At 40.3% G+C, this 15,865-nt stretch overlaps 1 protein-coding gene across 3 annotated transcripts in view; it reads right to left on the reverse strand.

The window, feature by feature from the left end:
* Positions 1–15,865, reverse strand: part of LOC134068003 (stonustoxin subunit alpha-like) — a 62,050-nt gene that overhangs the window by 28,314 nt on the left and 17,871 nt on the right. The window contains exons 2-6 of one of the 3 annotated variants that reach the window (XM_062523498.1): positions 13,613–13,784; positions 11,280–13,438; positions 11,108–11,154; positions 3,407–3,475; positions 2,136–2,759 (exon numbers count right to left, since the gene is read on the reverse strand). In XM_062523498.1, the coding sequence (XP_062379482.1) occupies positions 3,418–3,475; positions 11,108–11,154; positions 11,280–13,438; positions 13,613–13,712 (2,364 nt within the window). In that variant the 5' untranslated portion in view covers positions 13,713–13,784 and the 3' untranslated portion in view covers positions 2,136–2,759; positions 3,407–3,417. Of the gene's footprint in view, positions 1–2,135; positions 2,760–3,406; positions 3,476–11,107; positions 11,155–11,279; positions 13,439–13,612; positions 13,836–15,865 lie in introns of those variants that run through there. The other 2 variants (XM_062523497.1, XM_062523496.1) reach the window with 2 other exon arrangements.

The raw sequence follows: 15,865 nt of genomic DNA on the forward strand, positions 1-15,865 counted from the left end.
TAGCGGTTACTGGTTGCCATTCATATATTTGCTAGATGTTTATGGCTTAGGCCTACTGTTAAAATTGTGAAGGCTGTGTGGTAGGCCTATATATTTAGAGTGGCCACCTTCATCTCCTCAAAAGAGCTGCAGAGGACACTGAACATCTCAAATACCTACGGTAACATAGTTGTCGAAATGTATGTGTGTTTTTTTTAATCTTATTAATTATACAAGTCATACAGACATGAAAATTGCGGAGCCCAATAATGTACGTGATGTAAGTAGCCTAGGTTAAGCGGCAATGTTAGAACTAGCCTACCAAAGAAGAATGGGCTACTATATTTCAGAACGATGTTTGTAGAGCAATTAAACTTGCAATATGTCATGGACACTAATGTAAACATGCTAACCCACGTCATAGCACTTAAAATTGAACTCGTATTTGGCTTGTTTCGATGTTTCCCGCGTGTGACATGCCGTTACATGTCATTGGAACATGCCACATGTCGATTGATCCAGTGACATGTCTTTTACATGCCACTGGCACGTGTCACATGTCGATTAATCATCTAAGCCCTACTGCAACGCTGGCAGACAGCGAAAGGACAAGTAGCCTATGGCAAACCGGAGGCGAAGAATACAAATGTGATTATTGTTTGGGTGTTTTGGTATGGAACGTTTCGTGGCTTCTGTTATTGTGGAAGTTTTAGTAGGCTACTTGTGTTCATGTGCAAGTGAAATAGCCCAGCTTATCCAAAGCTAACATGAACTAGCTGGCGCTCAATGGAAATGAATGATATTAGAAAGCTAAGTCGCTAGGCATCAAGCTTGTCTAGCTCTTATTAACGTCGTTATTAACATTTACCAGTGTTCGCTTAATTATTAGTTATCGTTCTTGGTGTGAACGACCCTCTCTTTAGTGTTCTGTATTAACTGTCAGAACTCTATTCATAAGTTTAGTCAGCACCGCAACAAAGCGTTTAGCATACCAACTTTGTCAGCATAAATTGGTCGACTAGTCTGTGACCCACAGTTTACCATCGCTAGCGTATCTGATGCACCTGTGGAAAACAGCTGATGGATTAGTAAAATCAAGTGAGCAAGTTTACGGTGATGTTGGTCATTTTAACGCAATGCCGCAATGCATTCTAGAGAGCTCAACGTAGATTTTAATCAATACCATGTTATAGTTAGGCTATGTGTTCTGTTCTGAGCAGCCTATTTAGAGGTAGACTTGGAGAAACTGTCTAAACTAATCAATTTAAAGTGAGCGCAATTACATCTGATATTTTGGGGAATTCTTCACGTTTATCCCGTTAGTGACACATGCTCAGGCTATAATGATTTGTGTTCGTTTCCCATAGGCTAAACGAAGCGAATCTAAATGTGCAGTACTGAGCATGTTCCTCCAGTCTAGTTGTGTCCAGATATAGGCTTTTTATACAGTGATGCATCTACAGCCTACAGCACGCACCGCCACCTACTTGCAAGAAAAACATCTGGTAGCCTATTGGCAATTAGTCGAACTAGTCCTCGTTCATTTGTATAAGACTGCAGTGGGAAGTGAGTTAAGATGAAATGCATTAATCATTGCATTTCAATTCTAGCGTTCTTGGAAATGTAGAACATCACAAGTTTGCTTTTGTTTATGTAAAGCACGTTGCATTAAATGGGCTATATAAATAAACTTGACTTGACATGGCAGGAGGATTGTTCTGTTTACTTATCAAATCAGCCAGCTTTTGGGCTACACTGGAGTCTGGACATCTGGAGAAAGCATAGCCTATATGAAGAATCTCTGTGTGATGTTTCATATATAATGTGTTTATGAATAAATAAAATCACCTAAGCTTATTAGCCTAATCCAGACTCAATTTCGGATATAATGGAATTTAAATAACAGAAAAGAATACAATGAATTGATACAAAAGTTATAAGAGTTAGGCTAAGAGGATGCACAAGCTGTGAAATCAGGTAAGTGCAGTGTTATAAAAGTATTGTTGTGCTGCCATCAGAGTGCCAACAATGTTCATAAAACATTTCTGTAGTGTTGGTCAGTGGAGAGAGTAGCACTTCTGTGTGTCCTACTGTTTTGATATGTCTTAGGCTACCTCTCTGTGGTGAGAGCCAACAAACAAGCAAGGAGAAGAAGGTCTGCAATACTGATGGTCTTTAATCTCGTTCTTCAGCAGGAATTCAGAGTGATTAGACCAATATGCCTAGAGAAACTAACAATATTGTAGCCCACAGTTGTCTTTTCTTATGAAGGCGTATGCAACCATGGTTAATGGATCGAAAAGGTGTCATTGGCAAGACTTGGGTAACTTGCAACTAAGTGAAATGTGAAATTAAGTAAATGTAACTGTGCTACACTGACAATTGATAATCCCATAATGACCACTGTATGACAGTTACCTTACAAATGACACTTAACATTAAACAAAATACTTTCAATTTAATGATTAAAATGTCTGAACTTTAACATCAAGAAAAACAACAAGTGCACATTCTCTCAGAATGACCCCAGGGGACAATATTGCTAACTGAATGGCAACACTATTCTATCTATTGTCCGTCTCCTCTTTGGAGATGTGGATCTGAAGAACGACTTCTGTCAATGCCCTTGTGGACACACTTGAAGTGGACTGTGATGGAGGCTGGGGGAGAGACTGGAGGTTGTCATCATTCAGTATTGGTTATCCAGTGCCACCTCCCACAGGGTTGTTGCAGAAGCCTTCGATGTTCCCAAGACCACTGTGCATGACATTGTGCCAGTCCTAGAGATAGAGGTTACATCCTTTACCATCTTAGACATTTTCAAACACTCATCTAAAATCATAGTAAGGAGAAAATTATGTTCTGCCTTTATTTTCCATCGTTAGGCTATACCAGAGCCCTAGACATTCTCTGGTTATACCCAAATCCGGCTATGACATCAACACTTATCAAAGAGCAGTAAAACTGGGAACTATTTTGAACCAGGTCCTTGCGCTCATTTCTCAGTATACCAAAGCAACTTAGCTATTCAGTCCGTTGTGTTTAAGATTTTCACATTGCACTTTTGTAAATTAAACTTATTTTTTAAAAGTATGAAGAGTTCTGTCAGTTATAACTGACAGAACACTTAAGAGATAAGGGCCGTTCACACCAATAACGATAACCATAACGATAACTAGGCTATAAATAAACATTGCTGTTAATGTGAATGACGACGTTACCTAGAGGCTAAAAAATCTTCATGCTACTTAGCTAACAGGTTTCTACCATTCATTTCCATTGAGCGCCAGTTAGTTTACGTTAGCTTTGGTTAAGTTGGGCTATTTATTGACTTGCACATACACAAATACAGCTCTACAGTAATAAAACTTCCACAATAACAGAAGCCACGAAACATTCCATACCAAAACACCCAACTAATACTCACATTTGTGCTCTTCATTTCTGCCATACTTGTCCCTTCGCTGTCCGCCATTGTTGCTGAAATTTTCTGAAGCTGGAAACAATCGCTATGCATTATGGGATGCAGTATACCATCAGTATAACATCCGGGAAACTTTTGTGTACTGGTAATATTACATTTTCCAAACACTGCATACTATTTGCTACTTCACGTCATTATCAGTATGTGACTAGTACTTAGCACGCAGTTTCGAACACAGCCATTGGATAGACCAAACCAAACAGAACAAGTTATTGGCTGTCAGTATCTGCGAAATCTAAGACAGAAATATGTAGCAGGGTAGGCTATGGAAAACATCCTCCTTCGTTTTTAAAAATAATTCCTTCAAACTGTATGCAATGAACAGCTGGGGAAGTGTGTCGTTAACCCAACGAGCAAACAGACATTTTTAAACAAACGGGAACAACATCACCCAAACATGCTGTTTTAACTGGGTGAAAGTGAAACTGAAGTTTTCCCACATATCCTCGTTGGTCTAAGTGTTCAGAAATAGTTGTGCGAATCCGTGATAAAACCTTCGTTTCAATAGCTAAGATAAACGAAAGGCCAAACTGCATGAACAAATGATGCATTCATAGCCATAGCGTTTCTGTTGCAATCAAAATCAACCTAAGCCAACGTGGTCTCACACCCAACTCGTTGAACGAGGACGCATGCAGCCGTGAACGTCACTGCTGTTCATCTGTCAATCATCACGTAAAGCCCGCCCTATGAAATGTGATTGGTCCGAACAGATCTGTATCTCGAATAGTAGCAGCTGAACGGAGCAGTGCCAGACCGAAGTTCCCTGCAGAAAAAGAATGGAGGCGGGGCTAAACTTCGGTCTGGCATCCAGGCTAATGATCTTAGGCTACAGACATCACTGCGGCATAAATGCCTCCCCACCCCCACTCTGCCTCCTGCATGGCTATAGGCTGGCTGTTTGTTGTTTACATGCAACTCGTGGAAGAATGCGCAATCATGTTTCATCGCATATGCGCGTTTTAGAATGTTCAAATTCGCCAGCGTGCGTGTAAGCCTAGTTGTGTGAATAGAAAAGAATATAATAGAATATACTTTATTGATGCCTTGCTCAAAAGTACTTCTGCCATAGCCTACCCAGGTCGGGGATCGAACCAGCAACTCTTGGGCGTCAGGGCTGAAGCTCTAACCAGTGGGCTACGGCTCTGTCCCTTCATGACATTAATGTGTGTCTCAATGATGAATCACGAATTCACATAGAAGTTAGCTTAAATTGTAGAAACAATAGGCCTATAGCTGTTTTTCAGCAGACATCGAAACATAGCCTACACATTCGCAAAACGGAGAATATCTTTTTCACTCATCATTTTTAATTAGCCTACTTCTCGCGCCTATGCCTGCTCAGCATTTCTGCTCTCTCTATCTCCCTCCCTCCGAGGTAGCTAGACCCTAGATGCTTCTCCCTAAATGAATGAACATTGTTTTAGAAAGTAGCCGCGGTAGCCTGTAAAATGCGGCATGAAATCCTGGCTACTGTGTAATTGAAACCAGACTAGGTTAGGCTCTTTGTTCGGTCCGATCATTTTCGGCGGCGCGAACATAGCCTAGGCTACCTATTAAATGAATCAAGTGAATTTGGGGAGTGAATTAGAACTAGCCACCCATTCATTTTAGAGCTTAGATTATCTGCCCAAACCCAAACTGCGGGTTACGGATCTCGAGATCCAACAACACTGGTGTTGGGTCGACATTTTTCATCCTTCCCCTCCCGTCGGGTCAGGCTCCTAATCACAGAACGCGTATGCCTCCGTTTTAAAATAGCCAACATATCTAAGTAGGCTAGCATTCAAAATGTAAAAACGAAATATAAAAAATGAAATAGGCTACTATGGAAAAAGTTGAAAGTCAAGTTTGCTCAAGGTTTGTTCAAGAACTTCTCCAGAGTTTTTACCTCAAACAACACAAATCAACACAAATAAATGAACAGATAACTCAAACGTGCTGTATGTCATAATGAAACAACCACAGACAACACAGTCTGACAAATTTATGACCAAACTATTTGATTCGTGCACGAAGCGCCATCTAGCTGTCATTATGTGTAAGTAACAGCCTCCCAGTCTAAGGACTCAGCGGTCTTTTGACCGCCTCGCCGCGCTTTAAGTAGTTCACAACAGCACGGCGCTTCTAGTAGGTCGTCAAAGCAGTCAAATGACCGGGGCGTGGCGCTTCTAGGTATAAGTGGGTCAGAACGGCACGGCGCTTCTAGTGTTAACGATGTTGAGGACTGTTGCGTTTCTGACTCTGCTGCGCAGTTGCCGCCAGAACCAGTTTTAAACGCACAGGCCTACTAGGCTATATTTAGTACTTTATCAGCTTCGTACTTAAATGGCTCATTCCGAGGAGAATGAAGGCTAGTTTGCTAGCTTTTATCATGTCCTCAGGACTCGGCTCGCCCGCCAAAAAAAAACGAAACGAAACCAGAGCCAGAGTGATGCTGAAATCGCATAGGCCTACCGGTCTGTGTCCCAAGTAGGCTAGTTCATTCTAACTCCACGAAAATGACCACTGCTGGTCAGTTTGCTTTGGTTTGTGGAGTAATTCATATGGATTGGTGAAAATGTAGGCTTTAGACTTACTTTCTCGGGGGGTAGAGGCATTTTTCAATGTTTTAGGCCCTCTATGAAATACAGTAGCCAAAGCATAAATCTTTTAATCGTAGTTCCGTGGGCTATTCGAAATTGCGCTCTGATCAGCGGAGGACGGGAGCAGTAATATTGGTCGTTTATCGAAGAACAGTAGACTACCATGTCTTACCATTATCTTTGATATTTCAGTGCATGGTTTTGAGTATTTTAATAGTTGCCAAAAATATAAGGGATTCAGTCAGTCGAGTTTATTTGATATTCGCGGCATACACTTGAAATGCACGATCAAAACTTCTGACATGCATAAGCCTACTGACGACTGTCCCTTAGAGTCTAATGCTCTGTCAATCTCAGACTCTCACAAAATCAAAGAAGCAAGTAAAATGCAAGATGCACGGGAAGTAGGAGTATGAATGATGTAGCCTATGTTTCTTAATGATTGTCGAAATGTTTCTTTCGGGGGAAACACGTCCGGCATGGTCCAGCAACATATCGGCTACCGCCATTCATTCCGACATACCAGCACTCCGACATTGACGTCCAATTGTCGTAGTGGAGGCATGTCTCTTTATGGGAAAAAGTCCCACCACTCCAACATTTGTTTTTTTCATGGTCGCAGTGGCGGTATTTAACATTTTTTTCAAACAACGTGCCATTCCGACATGAGGTCATTAATAGGCTATTAATGTCATAACTATATCCAATTGTGTAAAATAATAAAGATTCACATTTAAAATGTCATTGTGAAGACTTCTTGATATGGTTATGTGTCTGTTGCGTGCATGACTCGGGGAAGTGAAAGCAGTTCTATAGACATGGCAAGTTTTCTTCTCTGTCTCATTATTCTCGGACTAAGTGGAGCTAAATTAAGTTATTATTTTGCTGTCACTTCGTCTGTTTTATGGCCTAGAAGGTTATATTTGGTATCTGTGGATAGCTCTAGCTCTCCTCTTTTATCTGACATGCAAGACGTATCTTTTTAACCACGGTTTCACGAGTAAATCAAACGAAAGTAGCGGTAGTCGAAGCTATATGATTCTTATTTGTTTGTCACTTCGTCTGTTTCTATAACACAAAAGGATCGATGTGTTTGGTATCAATGGAAAGCTTGGTTTCTCCTCTTTCATTTGATATGCGTTTGTATGTGTTATGTCTGTGCGATGCCTGGTCCCGGAGTAATTCAAGCGAGAGCAGTGGCTGCGTGGGTGAACGCAGAGCAATACTGTAAATATGATATCATTTAAATTCATGATTTTATTTTTATTTTCATACTTGATCGTACAGACACGTGTCTAGTCTCGTTGGAAAGCCCCGGTTCTGAGCTCTTTCATGCAATAGGTCTCATCTCGCTGTGACTAATAATCCCGGAGCAATGTAACAGAGAAGAATGGGTGTGTTTTTTGATGCACTTTGCATCCGTCGGGCTCATAGGGTCCATTAAATTGACGTGGAAAAAAATAGGATTTGTAAACTGTCGGAATGGGGGTACTAAAATGTGTCGGATTGGCAGCATGTCGGAATAACACCATGTCTGAATAGCGGCATGTCGGACGAAAGGGATGTCGGACTGGCAGGATGTCGGACTGCCGACATGTAACCCAACATATCGTTATAGTCATTCATTCACCACATGATAAAATGCAGGTAGGTAGGCCTATGCCTATCTCTGAATCAACATGAACATGAGTACCTATATCTAAAGGCTGGCTTACATTGCACGATTTTGGTCTGTTTTAACAGTCGGCGACTACTTTTCCAAAATCGGGTGGAAATCTTGCCAGTTGTACTAGAATCTCGGCGCGCTCCCGTCATCTAAATCGTTTAGTGTAAGGTGCCAATCTTAGCGGTTTTAAGTCCGTCGGAGTCAGTCTTTTTCTAGTTTTGCCGTTACGACAATATCAAACATGTTTGATATTATCGTAAGTCTTTTCAGTCGTGGCTCATGCAAATAGTGACGTGAACATTAAAAACCAATAGTGACCTCGGTCGACGAACACGAGAACGGAAGGGGTAAAATAGGCGACAGCTGTAGCCTGTATGATTATTTGTTATTTCATTTCTTATAATTTATTAGTCGGCTATTCTACGTGACAGAACAACTCTATATCTGTTAGTGATGTCACACTATCAAACAATGCTGCAGAAACGCGAAAAAATTACTTTGATATGAGTAGCCTATCACGTGAGTTCCTGTTGATGATGACGTATAGCCTAGTGCACGATGGAAATAATTTGAAGGAATCTAGCAGCAGTCTTGTAAATAGTGACCACAGTCTTTGCAAAATCCTAATCTGAGACTGGCCTGTGACTAGACTGTGACTAAAAACTCAATGAATTGTCTTTAGATGTGAGAGGGTCTGAGACTGTAGTCTTTCAAAAATCTTTGCAAAGTCTGGCAATGTAAGGTAGGCTTTAGTTGCTAGAACTTTTTTTTGCGTAGCTATAGGTCTAGTCAATGGTGAAAATGAATCACCGCTCACTGTCCTATCGCCCTGTCAAGCGTAGCCATGTATTAAAGACATTTTATTTTCAGTTGGCAAAAGTGATGGGGACAAAAATCTGTGATAACAAAAAGTGTTAAAATCACGCTCTTAAAGTCTCACGCTTTGAGCGCTTAGGCATTTCTCACGCAAAATATTTCCCCATTCAGTGCACAATATTTTTCTTTTTTTCATGATGATAAACTTTGGTCATTGCCTTGCCGTAGTTCGAGCTCTGTTATTCATCAGTCCTTTGTGCTTAAATCTCACCAACCACGGAAAGCATCACGCAATATAAACAAATCAGAAGCAACGTAAGGCGGGTCTTGGCGTCTCTTATCTTTCAAACACAACAGTGCCGACTCCGACAACTAGATTTAAAACGTTCTCCTGCTTGCTAGATTTTGTTCACTATTGATTCGCTGTTTCTCCTTGATTTTCCAAGTTAATGTTAAGGCTGCTAAGTCTATCATTGTCCTATACTTGTTGCAGAGCTGTGTAACATTTATTTGCCTCTTTCTTGGTAAGTTCACACTTGAAAAATCGACTCTAATCGGAGCTGCCAAATGTCACGCTTTGAGTGTGACAGTCAAAAAAAATTTCGGGCGGACGAATGTGTCTCACGCTTGCCATTTTCTGAAACTTGGCAGCCCTGCTGCTTGTATAAACAGTCTTTTTTGATAAACTTCCTGTGCACTTCCAAAGTTCTTAGAAGCTCATTTTAAATGTCAGAACCCTGAGAAGTCTACCAATGCAGTGTGGAGTTACTTGGAACCTTTTTAATGGTTTAAAGGTGACATAGAATGGAAATCATTTTTTTCTTGGTTTTTATTCATTATGAGAGGTTGTGCATAAACAAAGAGCTATCATGAACATGAGGCATGGTTGTGCCCTCCTTCATATGAAAATCTTGAACTGAGAAATAGACAGTAAAAAATGGGCAAATTAGAATAGAGCCTGCTTGTGAGGTCAGACATCGCAAAGCCATTGAAGTTCAATTGGGGTTGCCAAAGAGGGCGCCATTTAGTCAAACTGGCCATTTCAATACCCAGCCTAAATATATGGTTTTAATTAATCTTGTAAAATTGCAATTGCAATTAGAGGTACCACACCATGAAACACTACAAGAAGTGTCACCTGGATGAACAGGGATTCATAATCTCTATGGCAAAAGGCCTGCTACATAAATTCGCAGTATCATCATCATTCCCATCATCTTGCTATTAGTAGCCTATGATGATTGACTATTTCCCTGACCATTCAGTATGGTACAATGTTTGTTCTTTTTGTGTTTTCATGTCCTGGTGATGTGTATGTCTGTCAGCAAAAATATTAATAATAATAATATTAATATTTTTATAATAATATTAAAAAAGAATCATGAAAATTAAAAAATCCAGATGGCCGCCACCATATGACATCATTATGACGTCATAATATGCAAATTAGTTGGATACATTTAATCCCTACATAAACTTTGGGTCATCCTTAATATTTCTCTAATTTACAGAAAGTCTCTATCTCTTATCACTTTTAAGTTAAAGCCTTTTGAAATTAATATGTCAAAATTGAACGTTTTAGGAAAAAAAACTCTGGCGCCTAAAGGGTTAACTTTGAAGGTCTTGAGCAACCTCTAAATACTGATTCATTTTGATAAAATTTTGCCCGTTTGTTTTTTTTATATATATTCAAAAATATTGGTGGGGTAAGAGTATTAACTTTTAAAAGTTGAAAAATAAGGACCACCCTACTAGGGTCATCTAGATTTCTAGGCTAACTTGTGGCATAATTGATTCGGCCGCCATATTGGAGAAAGGTGCCAAACAGGAAGTGAGCTTAGCAACCTTTGCATCTATCAAAACCAAACTTAGTATATGGGCTCATGACTCAATCGTGAGGATGCCCAAGAAATTTGGTGATCTTTGACCTCTAGGATAGCTCTAATTAGCAAAAATGCAAGTTGTCTTGTTACTGTTGACATGTTAGACATGAAACTTGCTCTGACGGCTTACGGCCATATGTCTGATTGCAGTGGTTACTCCGGCCCATTGCTTGGCCCCCTCATTGATGCTTGCAGCTATATTTATTATTCTTATTGTTATTATTCTATTATTATTATGTTATGTATTTTTTCCCTTCCTCCTCTATAATGTTATGTAGGTTATCTTATTATGTATTTTACTTTGTTTTATTTATAGGCCTAGACCTATACTCTTACTTCTTTCTTCTCTCTTTTAATCACAATTATCATTCCATCTCTTGTTACTTCATTGTTTCTGTAATCTCGGCTTCATTGAAAATGAGGGCTACCCTCAATGAACCTCTGAGAATAAATAAAAGTTGAATGAACGAATTTAATGAAATTAATGAATGTTTTGGTAGTGGATGATGCAGTGAAACATATATTTGTGTGGGCTTCAGTGTATATTTTATGCGGTATATTGCATGTTGTGATGAAGTGAAGCATATTTTTGTGTGGTCTATACCGGCGTATATTTTATGTTGAGTTGCAGTGAATCCAACCCCCCCAGGGGACAATACTTAATAATACTAACCTAATAATCTTTCTTACTCACCCTGCTGATGATTGAAACTGAGACCTCTTGCAACTTGTGTCTTGAATCTTGTGGATTAGAACAAGATAAAAATATTCATTCAAGAATTCCAAACATTTTACAGGAAATAAAAAAAAAATATTGTGTGTGTCAGGTCCATTTGAGATTTCTATTGACAAACATAATCACTCACCTGTGTTGGCAGATGGAGGGTCACAGCTCTGCAGACATCGCTGTTGACAGTATAGCTGAGTTTTCCCACAGCTGTGGCTCTGATTTCATACTCCGTCTTTGGCTTCAGTCCTGACAGAGTTACTGCCTTTTGGTTCCTCTGCACTGGGTGGGATTTCCATTCAGTCTCCTGATTCTGTTTCTCTCTGTATTCTACTCGGTACTCTACAGTGGCAGAGTCTGGGTCAGACACCTGAACTGTTACACTGTCATATGAAACACCAGTAGTGGTTGGAGTGGCAGGTTTTGATGGAACTGCTAGAGTCACAGCTCTGCAGATGTCGCTGCTGACAGCATAGCTGAGTTTTCCCACAGCTGTGGCTCTGATCTCATACTCAGTCTCCTGATTCAGTCCTGACAGAGTTACTGCCTCTTGGTTCCTCTGCACTGGGTGGGATTTCCATTCAGTCTCCTGATTCTGTTTCTCTCTGTATTCTACTCGGTACTCTACAGTGGCAGAGTCTGGGTCAGATACCCGAAGTGTTACACTGTCGTATGAAACACAAGTAGTGGTTGGAGTGGCAGGTTTTGATGGAGAAATAATGCCGATTCCATCCAAAATACACGACCCAGGATAACTCTCATCGTATTTTGAATCCACTATGAACTTTGTGTCATCACTGATGCTCATCTTCTTCAGTTCTCCAAACAGTTTCACTTCCCTTTTCATCATTTTACTAATATCAGTGGAGAGCCACTCTGTGTTTGTAGCCAGTAGATCAGAGGATTCTTCAGACGTGTTCAACACTCCTGATGGTTTGAGATAATTCGACAGTTTCACCAACAGACTATCAGGCCCATCTACAGAGGTAAATGAAAGGCTTACAACATTTTTCACGTCTAAATCAGACAAGAGGTTTTCCAAATTGCCATCTATATTTTCACCTAGTTTCCCCAGTTGCTTAAGGTAAGATGTCAGTGTATCTGATTCCTTCTCCTTATTTGTGAGCCACTGATCCAGGTCTCTGCTGTTGAATGGAGAACTTTCATGTGTTTTAAGAATGTCTAATAGAGCATTCTCCTCTTTCCCACCGCCTCGGATTGAAGGAAGCACTGACCCGAGCTTCTGCATGAGGTCAAGCTTGTACTGATGGCACATCTGCATCAAATCCTCAACCTTCTTTGCCAGGGCAGGAAATGCTGCTGCTGCAGTGTCTTTCAGTATGTCTCTGCATCTCATCTCTGTCTGATTAAAACTCTCAACGGCGTCTGATGAGTATCTGATCATGTTACCGCTAATGTCTCTGACCAGTCTTGCAGCTCTTGAATCCAACTTGCAGAGAGGATACAGCCACACCCTGAGTGGAACAGCATGTTCTCCATTCTCTCCCAGCAGGTTTGGAAGATCTCTGTAAACTCTCACAGCATCACTGAAGGACGTTGGGTTGGTGGGTAACTTGAAGTCTCCATGAAATGTGCAGCTAAATTGTTCAACTGCTGATTTCTCTTTTTCATCCATGTTGAATGAGGCCTCACCATCTACTGTGAGGTATTTCAGTTTATTGAAGGTGCGTTTAGTTTCCTCTACTACTTGTTCCTTCTTATCCTCTGAGGATGATTCTCTGTCAAATACAAAGTAGGCACCAGCTCCGTACAAGATGGCTGTGACAACATGAGTGGCAGTGTCATCAGTTGCACTGAGGAACATCATGGACTGAAGACTTTGCACAATATGAATGCACATTTTTTCCACATTTGTCTGTAGAGCCCTGAATATGTATAAAAAGAACATGAAGACGTATTGACTCCAGACTTGTATAATGTTTTGGCCCTCTGTGTGCGAGTCCTTCCCGGCTGCTGTGTCATCTTCAACCACGTCATGATGAGACATCTGCCCAAAACCCAGGTGAGACATTGTTAATGTTTCAAATTTTGTAATTGTTTTGTACTGAAGAGTGACGCGGGCTTGATTGTTGGATTTCTTTATGTCTTGGAAATATTTAGCTGATCCACCCACATCCACCAGTCCTCCCAAGAGACTTAGTTTCAGAGAGTCAGAGATCTTTAGTAACTTTGACTTCTCCTCTATTGAATCTGATGTTGTGACATTAAATTCAGTATTGTTTTGCTGCTGCACCCTTGTATTCTCCTGCAACTGCTGTTGATCCCATAAGTTTATACCTGTGGAGAAATTAATGTGCAGTGTTTGGTTTTGAAATTACACAGTTTAAACCAACAAATTGACATTCAACTTTTGCATGGTAAATTATATGTACAATATTCTGCACATGAAGTGGGTCTAAATACATTTTAAACTCATTTGTTTCCTGATTTGTTCACCACAAGAGGTCCTACCTGGAATAAGAGCGTCCTTCCGGCAGTCGTACAGCATCCCGAGCTGGAATGGTCTTCCCAGGGCTGCTGTCTCCATGGTATCATCACCACATGAGGCCATGGTGTTAATCAATTTCAGCTGATGGAGGTCTAGCGCCGAAACGTTGCCACACCATCCAATGAAGTGGTGACTCTATAAAGCACAGTGTTGCACTTGATCCTTACTTTTTCAAATCAATTTCAACTGGAAAACAAATCACAGTTCAGTCAGGACCACTATGTCTAGAAGATAGCTTTATACTATTGCATGCAATTCATTTTAGCGGTATGCACTGTTCTGGGGGCCCCCTGCCCTTCCATGTTCAAAAATGGAAAGCCCAAGGCAGCAATAAACTCATCCATGGGGTACAGAACGGAACAAACACCAATAACAAGACATTGATAAGTCAGAAGTATGAGGGGGTTAAGGGGAGGAGGTGGCAAAGTTGCAGAAAAAGCCACTGGCAGCAGATTGGCAAAGGCAGTTAAAATAAACGCTCTGAATGATCTCCTCCAATGAAAGCAGGGCCTGGCCAATCAGCTGGCAGCTGTTAGATTGACAGACAGCTGGGCTATCCAGGGAAACTAGCAAGACTCCGTGACCAAATGCTGTGCTATCCATTTTTACTTACTGATCAGCAGGAGTGGATTTTATTTTATTTCTAACTTTATTCTACAACACTGGTATCTTGAGATTTGTTGTAGTTGCCTGCAGTACCACTCCACACCACAAAGAGGTACAGTTGACCTTCAGAGTCAGGTTCTGGTATAACTAGATGCACCGTATAGCGGTACACAATATGACCGCCGCTCAGTTCCGCACATTCTCTTCACAAAAATGAATTTCCTTGTAACTCCTATTTGTGCAATTTATATGCATACATCTCCTACTCTTGCAGCTCATGTGTATATAGATGAGTGTGTGCATGTGTTTGTTTGCTTTTGTATACAAGACTGTGTGTGTGGTTGCGTGTGTGTGTATATGCATATGTGGGTGTGTGTATCTGTGCATGTGAATCTGTGGATGTGTGTGTGCGTGCATGCAGAGCTGCCAACTTTTCAAAAAACCTTGGAGTGAGATTCTGTCGGGGGTGACCAAAAGTTTTTACCGCACTCGTCACGATACCAAAAGTATTGTTTCGATCCCGATACTAGGTCAAGAATTGTGATTTCGATACTTTTTCGATGCTTTTTTATAACAATATAAATACAAACTAGAGAATGTAATTCCAGGGAAATTACGAGTGCATGAAAATGCAAAAATGTATAGATACAGTAGATAATGTAGATATAGTTACTAAGGTGTAGCTAGGGTAAACATGGTGGTTGCATAGTTTAAAGAAAGCTGATAGTGTGAAGGTAGACAGTTTAAAGCTTAAACATTACAGTTCTAACTGAACTAATGATTTCTAGCAGTTATGCTAAAGATGCTAACAATGCTAACTATGCTAACATTGCTAACCAGGTTGATTAGCTAACTTAGCTAATCAAATCTAACAGTTATGTTAAAAATGCTAACTATGCTAACAATGCTAACTATGCTAACAATGCTAACCAGGTTGATTAGCTAACTTAGCTAATCATTTCTAGCAGTTATGCTAAAAATGCTAACAATGCTAACCATGCTAACTAGCGAACATGCTAGTGAGGACTTTTATTTTGAAACATTTGTTGATAGGGTATCTATGGTGGCCACTATCAGGAATAAAGAAGTTACTGTAGTAAAATCATGTTGGTTGCTATGGAAACGGTCATAAACGCTTAATTTTAATGGTTGCTATGTTGGTTGCTAGGTACATGGAGGTTTCATGTAGTTGACTGGAGGCATAGTTGATGATAACTGACAGTTGGAATGGTTGAACAGTTAAATAGTTGAGTAGTTTCAATGGTTAAATGATTTAATAGTGTATTATTGCAGTGAGGACTTTTATTTTGAAACAGTTGTGGACAGAGGAAGTATTGAAACAGGATCTGTAGTCTTAATGAGATTGTATGCTTAAAGCCTGAGAGAGAGAGAGCTGCTGCACCTGGACTGGCCACCTGGCATAAGATTCTAATTGCCCTATTATGATGTCATAATGTAATGTTAAGTCTATGGGGAATTTTTAATAGTTTTTATTTAATAGTTCAAAAAGTATAAAAGTTACAAAGTTGAAAATTACATAGCTGAAGTCACCTAAGTAAGACCTACGCAGCGCAGTTTGAATGAAGTTTCTACGTTGAACGGTTGAAGCT

This window comes from Sardina pilchardus, chromosome 20 (assembly GCF_963854185.1).
Source record: "Sardina pilchardus chromosome 20, fSarPil1.1, whole genome shotgun sequence".
NCBI lineage: Eukaryota > Metazoa > Chordata > Actinopteri > Clupeiformes > Clupeidae > Sardina > Sardina pilchardus.